This window comes from Agrilus planipennis, unplaced genomic scaffold, assembly GCF_000699045.2.
Source record: "Agrilus planipennis isolate EAB-ADULT unplaced genomic scaffold, Apla_2.0 scaffold404, whole genome shotgun sequence".
Lineage (NCBI taxonomy): Eukaryota > Metazoa > Arthropoda > Insecta > Coleoptera > Buprestidae > Agrilus > Agrilus planipennis.
Genome location: NW_020442417.1, coordinates 11,811 through 24,596, shown reverse-complemented (window position 1 = coordinate 24,596; position 12,786 = coordinate 11,811). Strand labels below are relative to the sequence as shown.

At 35.5% G+C, this 12,786-nt stretch overlaps 1 protein-coding gene across 1 annotated transcript in view; it reads left to right on the top strand.

Annotated features, from left to right (window-relative positions):
• LOC112906289 (nucleolin-like) overlaps window positions 1-11,537 on the top strand; it is a 16,823-nt gene extending 5,286 nt beyond the window's left edge. Inside the window, exon 3 of the mRNA XM_025980183.1 lies at window positions 11,331-11,537. Within this exon, the coding sequence (XP_025835968.1) occupies window positions 11,331-11,537 (207 nt within the window). The remainder of the gene's footprint in view (window positions 1-11,330) is intronic.
• The last annotated feature ends 1,249 nt before the right edge of the window (window positions 11,538-12,786 follow it).

Genomic DNA, 12,786 nt, shown 5'->3' with positions numbered 1-12,786 from the left:
AAGTCTTTGAAACACAAAAATCAAAATAAACAGCAGTTAGAAACAAATTTATCATTGTTAAAATTTTATAAAAAGAAAATTAAAAACCAACTTGATACTAAACTTAACAAATCAAAGGGGTTAAGCAATAGAAATTTAGAGTGGGTAGATTTAGAATCTTGTTTTAATAATAGAATAAAAACTGGTAGTATTGTAAACTATAAAATTAAGGATCCAATTGTTTTTCTAGATAAGGCATTTAGATGTTTTTCAATTAAAATTAGAAAAGAACTCAAAAAATGTTTATTAAAAATAAATGTAATCTTTTACGGCAATTTCATAAAACCGCAAAACGGTGAAACTGACATTAAACATTTCACCACCAAAAATACCGTTATTGACTTAAATACTAATTTAAAAAAATGGTACAGGGAAAATATTAAAAACCAAATTTTAAAAAAACTTGAGGAATTCCAAGAACGCGATTCTGGTTGGGCTCTTTATGAAATTATACAACTTAAGATAAATATAAATCACTACTCTCCAATTAATGTAGGTATTTCAACATATGTAGAACTACCTCCTTTTGTGAAAAATTCAAAATCTGTTATTAATATTCAAAATAAGGATGAATTTTGTTTTTTATGGTCAGTTGTAGCTGCACTTCATCCTGCACCTTCAAATCAAAACAAAACAACATCTTATCCGCACTTTAGTAACATTCTTAAATATGATGGAATTAGTTTCCCCATTACATTGAATAATGTTAATAAATTTGAAAAAATGAACAATTTATCGATTAATATCTTCACAATTGATAAAAATACTATCACGCCACTCTCTCTTAGTAAGACAGATTTTTCACCTCGTATTAATTTATTGATTTATTGTTATGTATAGAAAAAAATATCAATGATATGGTTGTTAGTGATGATGAAAGCATTTTTTCAGAATCTGATTGTGAAGTAAATAAGAATGTAATTAAGTCAAATAGAATATTTCATTTTACATTAATTAATAACCTTTCATGGTTATTAAATAGGCAAATGAAAAACAGAAAAAACAAAAAATAGATATGTAACCGTTGTTTAAACAAATTCACAACAAAAGAAAATCTACAAAGACATTTGATTGACTGTCAAAATTTAAACAAAACTAAAATTACTTTACCAAATGATAGTGAGAAATATTTAAAATTTAAAAATTTTAAAAATAGGGAATACGTGCCGTTCGTAATATATGCAGATCTAGAATGTTTACTTCTTAAATTTTCCGATGCAAACTCTACAAGCAAAACGCAAAAGTATCAAAAACATGAGCCTTTCAGTATTGCATATTACCTAAAATGTTCATATGATGACTCATTTTCTGAGTTTAAACTATATACTGGAAAGGATTGTGTCTTGTGGTTTGTTAAAGAACTTGAACGAATGGCGTTTACTTTCAAAAATATCTTTTCTAATGTAATTCCTATGAAAAAACTGACTTATGAAGAAGAGTGTAACTTTTTTAAAGCGGAAAGGTGTCATATTTGCTATAAATCATTCACTCATGATAATATTAAAGTAAAAGATCACTGTCACCTTACAGGTAATTATAGAGGTCCGGCACACTCAAAATGTAACNAAAAAATGATATTCGATCCGTAACAACCTCTCGCACCACCTGAAATTAATCCATTGTGAACTTACGAATCCCCATTATTAAAAGTTGTTACAGGCTGAAGAGATTCAGAATAATAATATCAATAATATCTAGGTAGTTCGTTCCATTTAAAAGAAGAAATTTACTCATTTAAGTTAGTTTACAATATAACTCTTTGGTAATGGCATAACAGCCGAAACATGTTAGAGGATTAAATATTAAATAAAAAAATAGTGAAATAAAACCAAGTGCTTTTATTTCATGAATTATTTAGCATTGGAAAAAGCAAAGAAAGTTTGGTTAGGTCAAGAAATAAATTTCTGGTACAACAACAGAGAAGTATCTAACGTCTATAGAATGGTGTTCCACACTCAACTAGTTAAAAGACTCCACAACATTCAATTCGACAATCTCGATGATAACGTAAAAGAGAAAATTTCCCAAATCACCAAAAGAATATATAAAAAACAGTTAAGTGTGTTATTAAATTTGAAAAAACAAAACTCAAAACCTAAAGAACATCCACCTGAAATAGTTCATAAATTTGCAGATAGGTTTATAAATTACCCGATGAAACATTTACATAATTTAATTTAAATTAATTTGCTAAACAAAGGATTTAAATTTAACTTACAAAATTGCAATAAAAAATATTTTAGAATTAGCCGTAGATTCAGACATTGCTGTAAAAAACCTTTGTTCTTTTAAAAAACATAAAACTGCAAAAAAAAAAATTAATGATAAAACTTTTTCGTGAAAAGTCACAAGTGATATCTTTTTCAATGATACTGTAGCGAGCACGAGCGTGTTTGTGTGCGATCGGGCATACGTGTCTGTGAGCGGATTATCGATTCGCCGACTAGCCGCGGGCGCCTTTCTTCATGTGGGCAATATCTGTAAACGTGTGTGTCGTGTCTGGGTTCCGGGAAAGCAATTAAGCAGTTCAAAGAAAACGAAACTTTTCCGGACGGCTCGAGAAAGTCCCCGAAAGAGAACAAAGGAGTATTTAAGTGAAGAGACAATCGCCGCGATAGTAGAAATAAATTGACCGTTGCAGAAGGGAATCTAGAAATAAATTGACAGTGCAGTGAATAGTGATATAGTAACAGTACTATAAGTAAATAGAGTAATTCATCACTTAAGTTAGTAACAATTTAATAGTGTTTTTAAGTCCTTTAATAATAATTAGTGTAAATAAATGGTTTTTGTCGTTGTGAGTCTTAAAAAGTAAATTGTTAAACGCACGAACATTACAATATCATTCTATACTGAAGTAAATTAATCTAGCGTTTTCTCAAACGTGTAGTACCTGGAATTTTTACCCACTTGTCTAATAACGACTTCATCATACTGAGAAATAGTAGATGTATTGAATCAATAAAGACAGAGTCCACTGGATTAAAATATTCAAGGTTTGCTAGAGGACATGTAATATTTTCTTTATGGTGTTTCCGCTGTGTTTTTTGTTTAAATGATTCTTCCGTTCTTGACAATTCATATTTGGATAAATTCTTTTCTTGTTTTTCCTTCTCTAACATCTGTTCGTTTGATCACGCATCTCTCATATGCATAATATCCACCAGGTGCTTTGATATCTTTGATGAAAGCTCCCGGTTGAGAGTCGGTATTAATCGCTAAAAATTTAAAGCGGAAGATTTTATAACTTATTGTAACACTTGTCGTGGGTTGGTTTTTTAAAATACTTTATTACCACTAACCTTATTATATCTATATACAATGGCTTAATATATCTCTCTGTTGATGTAATGTTTAGGAGATTGCTGATTTCTGGGTTTACGTGGTGGTCCAAGTGGTCTTTAAAGGAATTTGTAATTTTTGCTATGAATTCCTGTAATGGTGGGATATTCATTTCTCTCTGTATTTGTGAGTTTCTGATGTAGCAGGGGGTGTCTATGGCGTTTCGAATGATCCTTTTCTGCATGGAGGATAGGCTGTTGACGGCTTTTGCGTGCTTCCAGATGATCGCGCTGTACGTAAGTATTGGTCTGATATGTACTTTGTACATTCTTATCATTGTGTCGATTGAAAGCTTGCTACTTTTACATGACAGAGGGTATAGAAGTTTGTAGGCTGTGGTTCCTTTTCTTTTGGTATACTTGATGTGGCTGTTGAAGTTAATTTTATAGTAAAAAATAATTGCCAGATATTTCACCACTTTTGGGAGTGAGATTTCAGTTCCTTGGAATATTACGTTCGTGGATGGCGTTCTGCCTTTTCTGTTAAAGCATATGGCTTCAGTTTTGTTAGGGTTGGTTTTTATTCGCCAGGCCCTTAGCCATTTTTCAAGTTCGATAATATAAATGCTTAGTCTTTTGACGGTGTAAATTCTTGTTTTTGCTTGCTATGAGTGTGTCGTCTGCGTATTGGGCGATGAATATGTGTGGTCTAGTTGGCATGTCTGCAGTGTATACAGGTCCTAGGAGTGATCCTTGTGGTACTCCTGATTCAGATTTTCTTGGTGATAATCTTGAGTTTTCAATTTTGATGCTGAATTTTCTTTCTGTCAGGTATGGGTGTTAATTTCCTGGAGATTTCTAGAGTTTGTAATTTATATGAGTCCATTGATCCATACTTTATTTATCGAAGGCTTTCTCTATATCCAGAAGAACTGCCGTGGTGGTTCTTCCTTTGTTAAACCCTTGCGCAATACATGTCGTTACTCTGGCGAGTTGATATGTGGTAGCATAGCCTTTTCTAAATCCGGTTGGGAATGAGGTTTTTGTCGGTGATTTCTGTCTGGAGGTGTTTCAGGATTATAGCTTCGATGAGCTTGCTTATGGTTTTCAAAAGGCTAATTGGTCTGTAGCATTCAAGTTGGTTTGATGGTTTTTGAGGTTTTAGGATCATTACCACGTCTGAGATTTTCCAATTTTTGGGAAAGTATTGAAGTTTGAAGATTGCATTGCAAATGTGGGTGATGGTATTAATGCCGATTTGTGGAAGTTCTTTTGGTTCTTTTATCGAGATGTTGTCAGGTCCTGGGGCTATTCTGTTGGATTTGGATTTGATGATCTCTTCTATTTCTTGTGTGCTTGTTGTGATGTGAGGGTCGATTGTTTGTTCTTGTAATATTTGTTTAACTTTGTTGTTGATGTTAGTTTCATAGTTAATGTGGTGAAGGACGCTGTCAATAGGGTTTGGTTTGAATTGGTTTTCTATGTGATTAGCATATAATTCTGCTTTTCCATCGTTTGTGATTGCAGTGTTGTTGTCCATTGTTTTGATGGGGCCAATGTAATTAGATTTCTTTTTTAACGCTTTTGCTAAGGTATACAGTGTTATTTCGGAGTGATCTGCTTCTTCGAGTTTATGATTCCATGAGGAGGCCCGAAATTCCTGTAAATGTGTTTTCACTTCGTTGGTGAGTTTATTAAGGGCACTTTTATCTTGTGGGTTATATGTCTGGAGGTATTTCTTCCTGGCTTTTGCTTTTTTTTGATTAGATCCGATATGTTATTGGGGATGTAGGAACCTGTGATTTTAGAAAATACGACAAATGGCGTAGTAAACGCCATCTGTAGCACGATGCTACATTTTAGGATTACGTATGCTCCAACAAGGTCCACTTGTGTGGATATCTACTTGCTGAAAACGAATCCCGGCGTAGCCAACCTCAACGTGATAGGCACGTTAGCTTAATCGAATAAAATAATTCGAAGTGGTCTGTATTGTGTCGAAACTGCCAGACGCGGATCACGATTTCGATCTTTTTGGATCTCAATCAGCGCGTCGCAGGCAGCTCCGACAGAACACAGACCAGCTTTTACCTGCTGTCTTAACAGTGCGTTTTTGAAAATACTACAAATGGCGAAGTAAACGCCTTGTGTAGCACGATGCTACATTTTAGGATTACGTATGCTCCAACAAGGTCCACTTGTGTGGATATCTACTTGCTGAAAACGAATCCCGGCGTAGCCAACCTCAACGTGCTAGTTAGCTTAATCGAATAAAATAATTCGAAGTGGTCCGTATTCTGTCGAAACTGCCAGACGCGGATCGCGATTTCGATCTTTTAAGATCTCATCAGCGCGTCAGAGGCAGCTCCGATAGAACACAGACCAACTTTTACCTGCTGTCTTAACAGTGCGTTTTAGAAAATACTACAAATGCGACGCGCTGGTGGGATCCTAAAAGATCGAAATCGCGATCCGCGTCTGGCAGTTTCGACAGAATACAGACCACTTCGAATTATTGTAACCTGTGATTTCTTTCTCTCTGGTATGCGTGCATTGTTGTATCGAATCTTGAATCAGTTTTTCAAATTCTGTTGTTGTTCTTTCGAGATTTTCTGTGTTTGAGTAATCTGCGTGGATTTTTTTCAGTTTTTCTTGAGTGCTGATGTTGTGTTTATTCCAGTCTGTGGTTTTAACCTGGAGGATGTCTTTTTCTGTTCCTGATCCTATATGTAGGATGATTGGGTTGTGGTCCGAGGTTACGGCGTTGTCATCCATTGTGGTAATTTGGAATTGTTTGGTGATGTTGTATTGATGGTAATGTCGAGGATGTCCGAAGTTTTTGTTGGTTCATGGTAGTGGGTGCGTTCGGTTGGTGCAATTACTAGGATTTGATTAGTTTCTGCGTATTGCTGTAGGTGTTTTCTCCCGGCATTTTCTACTCTCGAGTTCCATTCTTTATGTTTGCTGTTCAGGTCGCCTATGATGATTTTTGATGTTTGTGCTTCGAATAATTCTTTCATCTGCTCCACGTGTTTTTGTTGACAAGGCGGATGCCCGTGGCTTCGATTATGTCTTCCTTTGAGGTGGTAGGGAGCGGGTTGTGTTCAATGGAATTTTTGATATAGATGGCCGTGCCTCCTCCTTCTCTGCGGGTTCTGTCGTTTTTGTGTAATTTGTAGTTGGGTAATGTCAACCTCTGTTTCTCGAAGTTGATTAATATGTCGTTGAATAACATATCCATAATCTAACTCTACCAGATAATGTAGCTTTCCTGAACGCTCTACAATTGTACCAAACTTCCATACTGCAGATCCAGCATAATTACGAGCTTGCACTCGATCTCCTATCTTAAGACATCGATAAGGAAGTTCTGTATCAGGTAAACGAGGCAACGCGTCTGCTGGTTTAATCAAATGAAGACGTGTACGTAGCTGTCGATTTAAGTGCAATTCAGCGGGTGTTTTTCCATCACCAAGAGGAGTTGTTCTATATTTAAAAAAGAAAGCATTTAGTTTGCTCCTGAGATTTCCCGATTCATCTGACATTGCTTTGAGTTTTTGTTTGAACGTTTGTACCGCACATTCGGCAAGACCATTTGTCGCTGGATAATTTGGTGGACTGAACCGTTGTTCAATGCCGTTCTGCTGACAAAATTGACGAAATTCTTGAGATTTGAATAAGGTAGCATTGTCAGTGACAAGCAGACACGGTAGTCCATTTCTTGCAAATATTTCCTCCAGGGCAGTTATCGTAGATCGTGATGTCGGTGGTTTTGTAAACATGGATATCTATCCATTTTGTCTTAGCATCTATGACGATTAAGAATTGATGATCCTTGTAAGGTCCAGCATAATCTGCATGTATTCGTTGCCATGGTTTTTCTGGGGCTTGCCATTGATGTAACGGAGCTTTAGCAGGATCTTTTTTTACTTCAGCGCAGCGGTGACAAGCTTTTACTAAACACTCAATTTCATTATCAATTCCAGGCCAATAGCATAAAGTACGTGCGATACTTTTCATCTTAACCATCTCAGTTCTTTTAAGATAGATGGTCGAAGAGAAGCTGGTACATATACTCTCGTCCTTCTCATGACGATACCTGTATGAAGCGTATATTCTGGACTTCGAGTTTCTCCGTTAAGAAGCTGTGTCTTTATTTTACTAAGTTCAGGATCGCGATTTGTTTCGCTTCGAATATGCTCCGCGGTAATCGGTGATGTATCAGTCATAGTTGCTACGGTTATTTCATTTACTTGAAAAGACTCTTCACAATAATCTATGAGCTTAACATCAAGTTTTACTGGATGTCTCGAAAAATAATCGACATTAGCATGGTCTTTTGACAGTTTATGTTTGATTTCATAATCAAATCCACTAAGAAATTGAGCATATCTCAATAATCGGTGAGCAGAGATAACTGGCATAGATTTTTCTGGGTGAAATATTCGCTCTAGTGGCTTATTATCGATTATAAGAGTGAACTTTCGACCATATATATAGTGATAAAATTTCTTGAAGGCCCAGTACACAGCAGTAGCTTCTCTATCTAATTGACTGTAATTGCATTCACTTTTGGTCAGTAATCGAGATGCGAAACTGATTGGCCTCTCTTCTCCATTTTGTGTATGTAACAACACAGCAGCAAGTCCATGTGGGCTGGCATCAGTGGCTAATACTAGTGGGAGGTCTGGATTATATGTTACTAGCACTCTATCACTTGAATTTCAGCTTGTATTGTCTTAAAAGAATTTTCACAAGCTTTTGTCCACTTAAATGGTATATTCTTTTGTAAAAGTCGGTTTAGAGGGTACAAAATAGACGAAGCGTTTGGAATAAATCTGGCGTAATACAGTGCCAATCCTAAAAAAGACTGCACTTCACTAACATTTGCTGGACGCGAGGCTTGTAATACTGTTTGTATCTTATCTGGTGTTTTTTCAAGCCTTTTGCACTGATTTGATGTCCTAAATACTTAACGGAAGTCACAAAGAATTTGCATTTGGTTTTGTTGACATGTAAATTATTTTTTCTTAGATGTTCACGACACTTTATAAGACGTTCATCACATTGCTCGAGTGTGTTTCTTTGAATTAATATTTCATCAAAATAAGCAACAGTACCTTCTACTCCACCTACTATTTGATCAATAACTTTATGCAATAAATTAGGTGCTGTTTTGATACCCATAAACAGTCGTTTTCCAGATACGTACCCCATAGTGTTCAAATGGTTGCTATCTTCTGACTTTCCTCATCAAGCATTAAATGCAGATAAGATTTGTATAAATCCAAAACGCAGAAATACTTCCCATTATTGAGTTTATTGAAGATATCTTCTATTTTTGGAATAGGATATCTATTGTCATGTAACTGGGCATTAAGTGTGACTTTGTAATCAGCACAAACTCTCACTGATTTGTCAGGTTTAGGCACAAGTACCACAGGTGCCCCCACTCAGCCATTTCAGTCTTTTCTAAGATACCTTGTGCTACAAATGATTCAATTTCTTGCTTCGTTTTTTCTTGTAGTGAGTACGGTATCGTCCTGGGCTTTACAAATATTGGTTTTGCATTATTTTTCAGTAAAAGTCTACATTTTATTTCTGGTATTAATCCTACAGACGGCTCAAACACATCTGAAAATCTTTTGAATATATCTGTTACTGTTGTCTTTATGCTACATACCATCCTCGTCATTGCAGTATGCTGATTACCCTCTGACGTGTTCTGCAAATCTATATTTAGCTTTTTGATCCATTCTCTTCCTAGTACAGGTGATACTTTCTGTGGTACAACATATACATTTCCTTTAGTCTGTATCTCACCATATTGAATGAAAATTTTTTGTTTTCATTTGCTATCTTGACTCTCACTATAATTGGTTGCTTTGTATTCACTACTACTTGATTTATTTCATATATTTCATCATTATCGTCTTCATTATCACTATCGTCTTCTTCTTTTTCTATTCGTTTGACAGCTTTATTAGTTTCTAATGTAGTTGAAATGCAAACTTTCTCAATATGTCCTTTTTTCCACAGCTGTTACATGTAAGATTTCTCTTAGATTTACAGTCCCTTGCAATGTGATCGTCTTTACCACAACATAGACAGATATTTTGCAAATTACAGTCATCAATGCTTCTATTATTCTTCTTTTCTTGATTTTTCTGTCTATATTGTTGCCTTTTATGATATGAGGTGTTTCCTCCCTCACTTGACGATGATCTCGCATAATTGTTTATTTTATTTACCTGATTCATATCAATTTTTCATGATGTTGTATACATTTTATTTTGCGTTTTAGCTGCTTCGATAGCTAAAGCTACTTCAATTGCTTTTTCTAGATTAATATCAGTTCCTTGTTGTAACATTTGTTCACGTATTTCTACATCTTGTATTCCTCTGATAAATTGTGCTTGTAGCACAGAGTTTATTAGTTTTTTACGATTCGGATCTTGACAAGTCCAATTTGCAGTTGTGGATAAGTGTTTTAATTCTGCTATATATTGTGCTATTGACTCATTACTTTTTTGTATACATGATAAGGATTTATGTCGTTCTGTATGAACATTTGAAAGGGAACACAATTGTTTTTCCAAAAGTGTAATTAATTCTTCATTTGATTTCGAAGCAGATAATTCAGGTGAAGTCACACTTGTTAATAATTGATAGTATTTCGTACATGCATTTGTGCATTTATGAGAATTCTCGCCTTTACAGTATTCATTTCGGCTGATACCCCATGTAAATTTTTTAGCTCGAAAAAATTTTCTAACCTTTCTTTGTATGATTTGAATGTTTCCTTTTCTTCATCAAATGTTTCGAATTGTATTGTACTTTTATTTATCTCGGCTTGTGGTGAAACTAGTGATGTCAGAACTGGCCGTCTATCGGTAACCTGAGAAGGTATTCATAACAAAGAGTTAATCTTTAACCAACTAATTACCAATCACTGACCAGCGGATGGAAATTATTTCACGGCCATTTAATGTTAGCCAGATATCGGCCGCTTGCTAGCTTTATTGTAAGCATCGGCGAGCCCCGTTCGGGCTGGACACAGGACGCATACGTTCAATCTAGCATCTAGGAAAATGTTCCTCCAGAAACTCACGCATTAATAATTACAATAAAAATTGTGCACTGACCTACTACACTGTCATAATGACCTACTTCTAATAACATCGACTGTCAGTATACAAATATATTAAAAACCTAGAACGTTAAAAGAACAAGCAACCTCTCTAGGCTGACTGTAAACATAAACATCATTAATCACACTTAATCTAATCTAACAAATAAATAAATAACAAACAATACATAACTGCAAAAATACAAAAGAAGTATAACACAGATTCTGTTAAAAAACAGCTAATGCGTTGTTGCAATGTTGTATTTCCCTGTGTAATGCTATCAGGTTCGAAATGGCTCTTGCGTGTAAATGGTGGACTTTCGGATTACCAAACATTAACTTAATTTTCTTCTTTTGTATGCCCTTATGATGATAATGATAGTGCCTTATCACCTTCTGCAAGTTTGCTACTTCTTTCCGAAACACAAATATGCGAATTTGAAAATTACAGAATGGAGTAAAAAAAAATACTAATCTTCCTCAAGGGATATTATGCTTATTTTGCTGTCCCCAAATTTCCACCGACACTTAGAGGAATTGGAGAAGATCTTCATCCTTATGCTTCGGATGAGCCAGCCTAAGTGTCGTTTCTGCTGCCCAGAATTTCGGTATCTGGGACACATATCCACGCCCCAGGGCACCCTTAGATACCGATCTCAACAAGGTTTCGGCTAACCGATCCCTGCCTGCCCCAAGAAACCTGAAAGAATTACAGGGATTCTTATAAATATGTTCTTGGTATCGGAGATTCGTAAAGGGATTCGCAGAGTGACCCTGACCCCTGAGCCGACTAACTAAACGAGACGTTGTATGGGAATGGAGAGCTGACTAACGAAACGCTTTCGACACGCTTAAGGACGACCTCACCGATCCTGTGGCAGGCTGACATTTCACAGCCGTTCCTACGCACGGACGCCAGCCGATATGCACTCGGAGCAGCCCTACTGCAGGGGGACGGACACGAAGAACGTCCCGTGCAGTACGTCAGTCGGCCGCTTACTTCCGCTGAGAGAAACTACACGACCATGAAACGGCGAAGATTTGGCCATTGTGTGGGCCATGTCCAAGTTCCGCCGATACATAGATGAATCGTCAGTCGTTGTGGTGACTGATCATAAGCCCCTAAAATATATCTTAATCGTGGAGGATACCGCCAGTCGATGGACCAAGCTGTTTGCGCTAGTGTCTGCGACCACAGAAGCTTGTGCCACCGTCATCCTTGACGCAGTTGTCCTACTTTTTTGTAACTTCTTCAGAATCATCATGATATATTTTAAGTAATTGTAAAATGGTTTTAAAGTGTTGCGTGGCTTTGATCGTATCTGAAGCTATCAACTGGATACGGGTTCCATTAATGCGGAGTTTTTGACTATCAACTTGAAACACAGAATAAATGGAACGGTGGAAGCAGTGGCATGGAGCTAAAGGTATTTTTTGGAGTAACAGTGCTTCCCTCACGCGATAAAGTTTGTAAGGCCTTCATTATAGCAAAAAAATATCTTCCTTCGAATGATTTATCTTGATGGAAATATCGCAGTCCAATCGATAAACGTTTTGTTTAAGAAATGCCAGTCGTTTTATCTGCTAATACAGTTTATGCCTCTACTTTTACTTTTTCTATCATATCTGCCTTAAGAACATCCCCACAAATATTGATGATTTTATTTTGAATATCGATCGATCGATAACCTTCATTTTTTTCTATGTTTAATGTATTTCTTCAAAAGTACATCTCTCGCTTCAATTAGCAGCTTATATAAGTCTTCAAGAAATTTAGTTAAAATGGTTAAATATTGTTGCGCTTACGGGTGTACAAATGATTGGAGACCCAATGGAAACATACAATTCCATAAGTAAGTATTAATTAGAGATTAAAAATAAAATTTAAACTGCATTATGGGTAGGTACATGTGTACGCAAAAATTTTAATGAAAAATAAGGATAATTGCCATATTAATTATTAGTATATTAGTTCTTATATTTATTTTAGATTTCCACTGAAGAATCTTCAGAAGTTACAGTTATGTATACAAGCAGTTCGACGAAAAAACTTCATACCAACTTCCTCTATTAAAATATGCAGTGAACGTTTCAAAGAAAATGATTATCTAGACTGTTGTGTTAACAAAAAAAATTACTTCTAAGCCTGATAACGACAAAAACTACTTATTTACACTAATTATTTATTGGAGAACTTAAAAACACTGTTAAATTATTATTAAAGTTAGGTTATGAATTATTCTATTTATTTACACTACTGTTGATCTATCACTATTCACTGCGCTATTTCAAAAAACAGCAAAACCCAAAAACGGTATAAAGATGAAATGAAGAAAT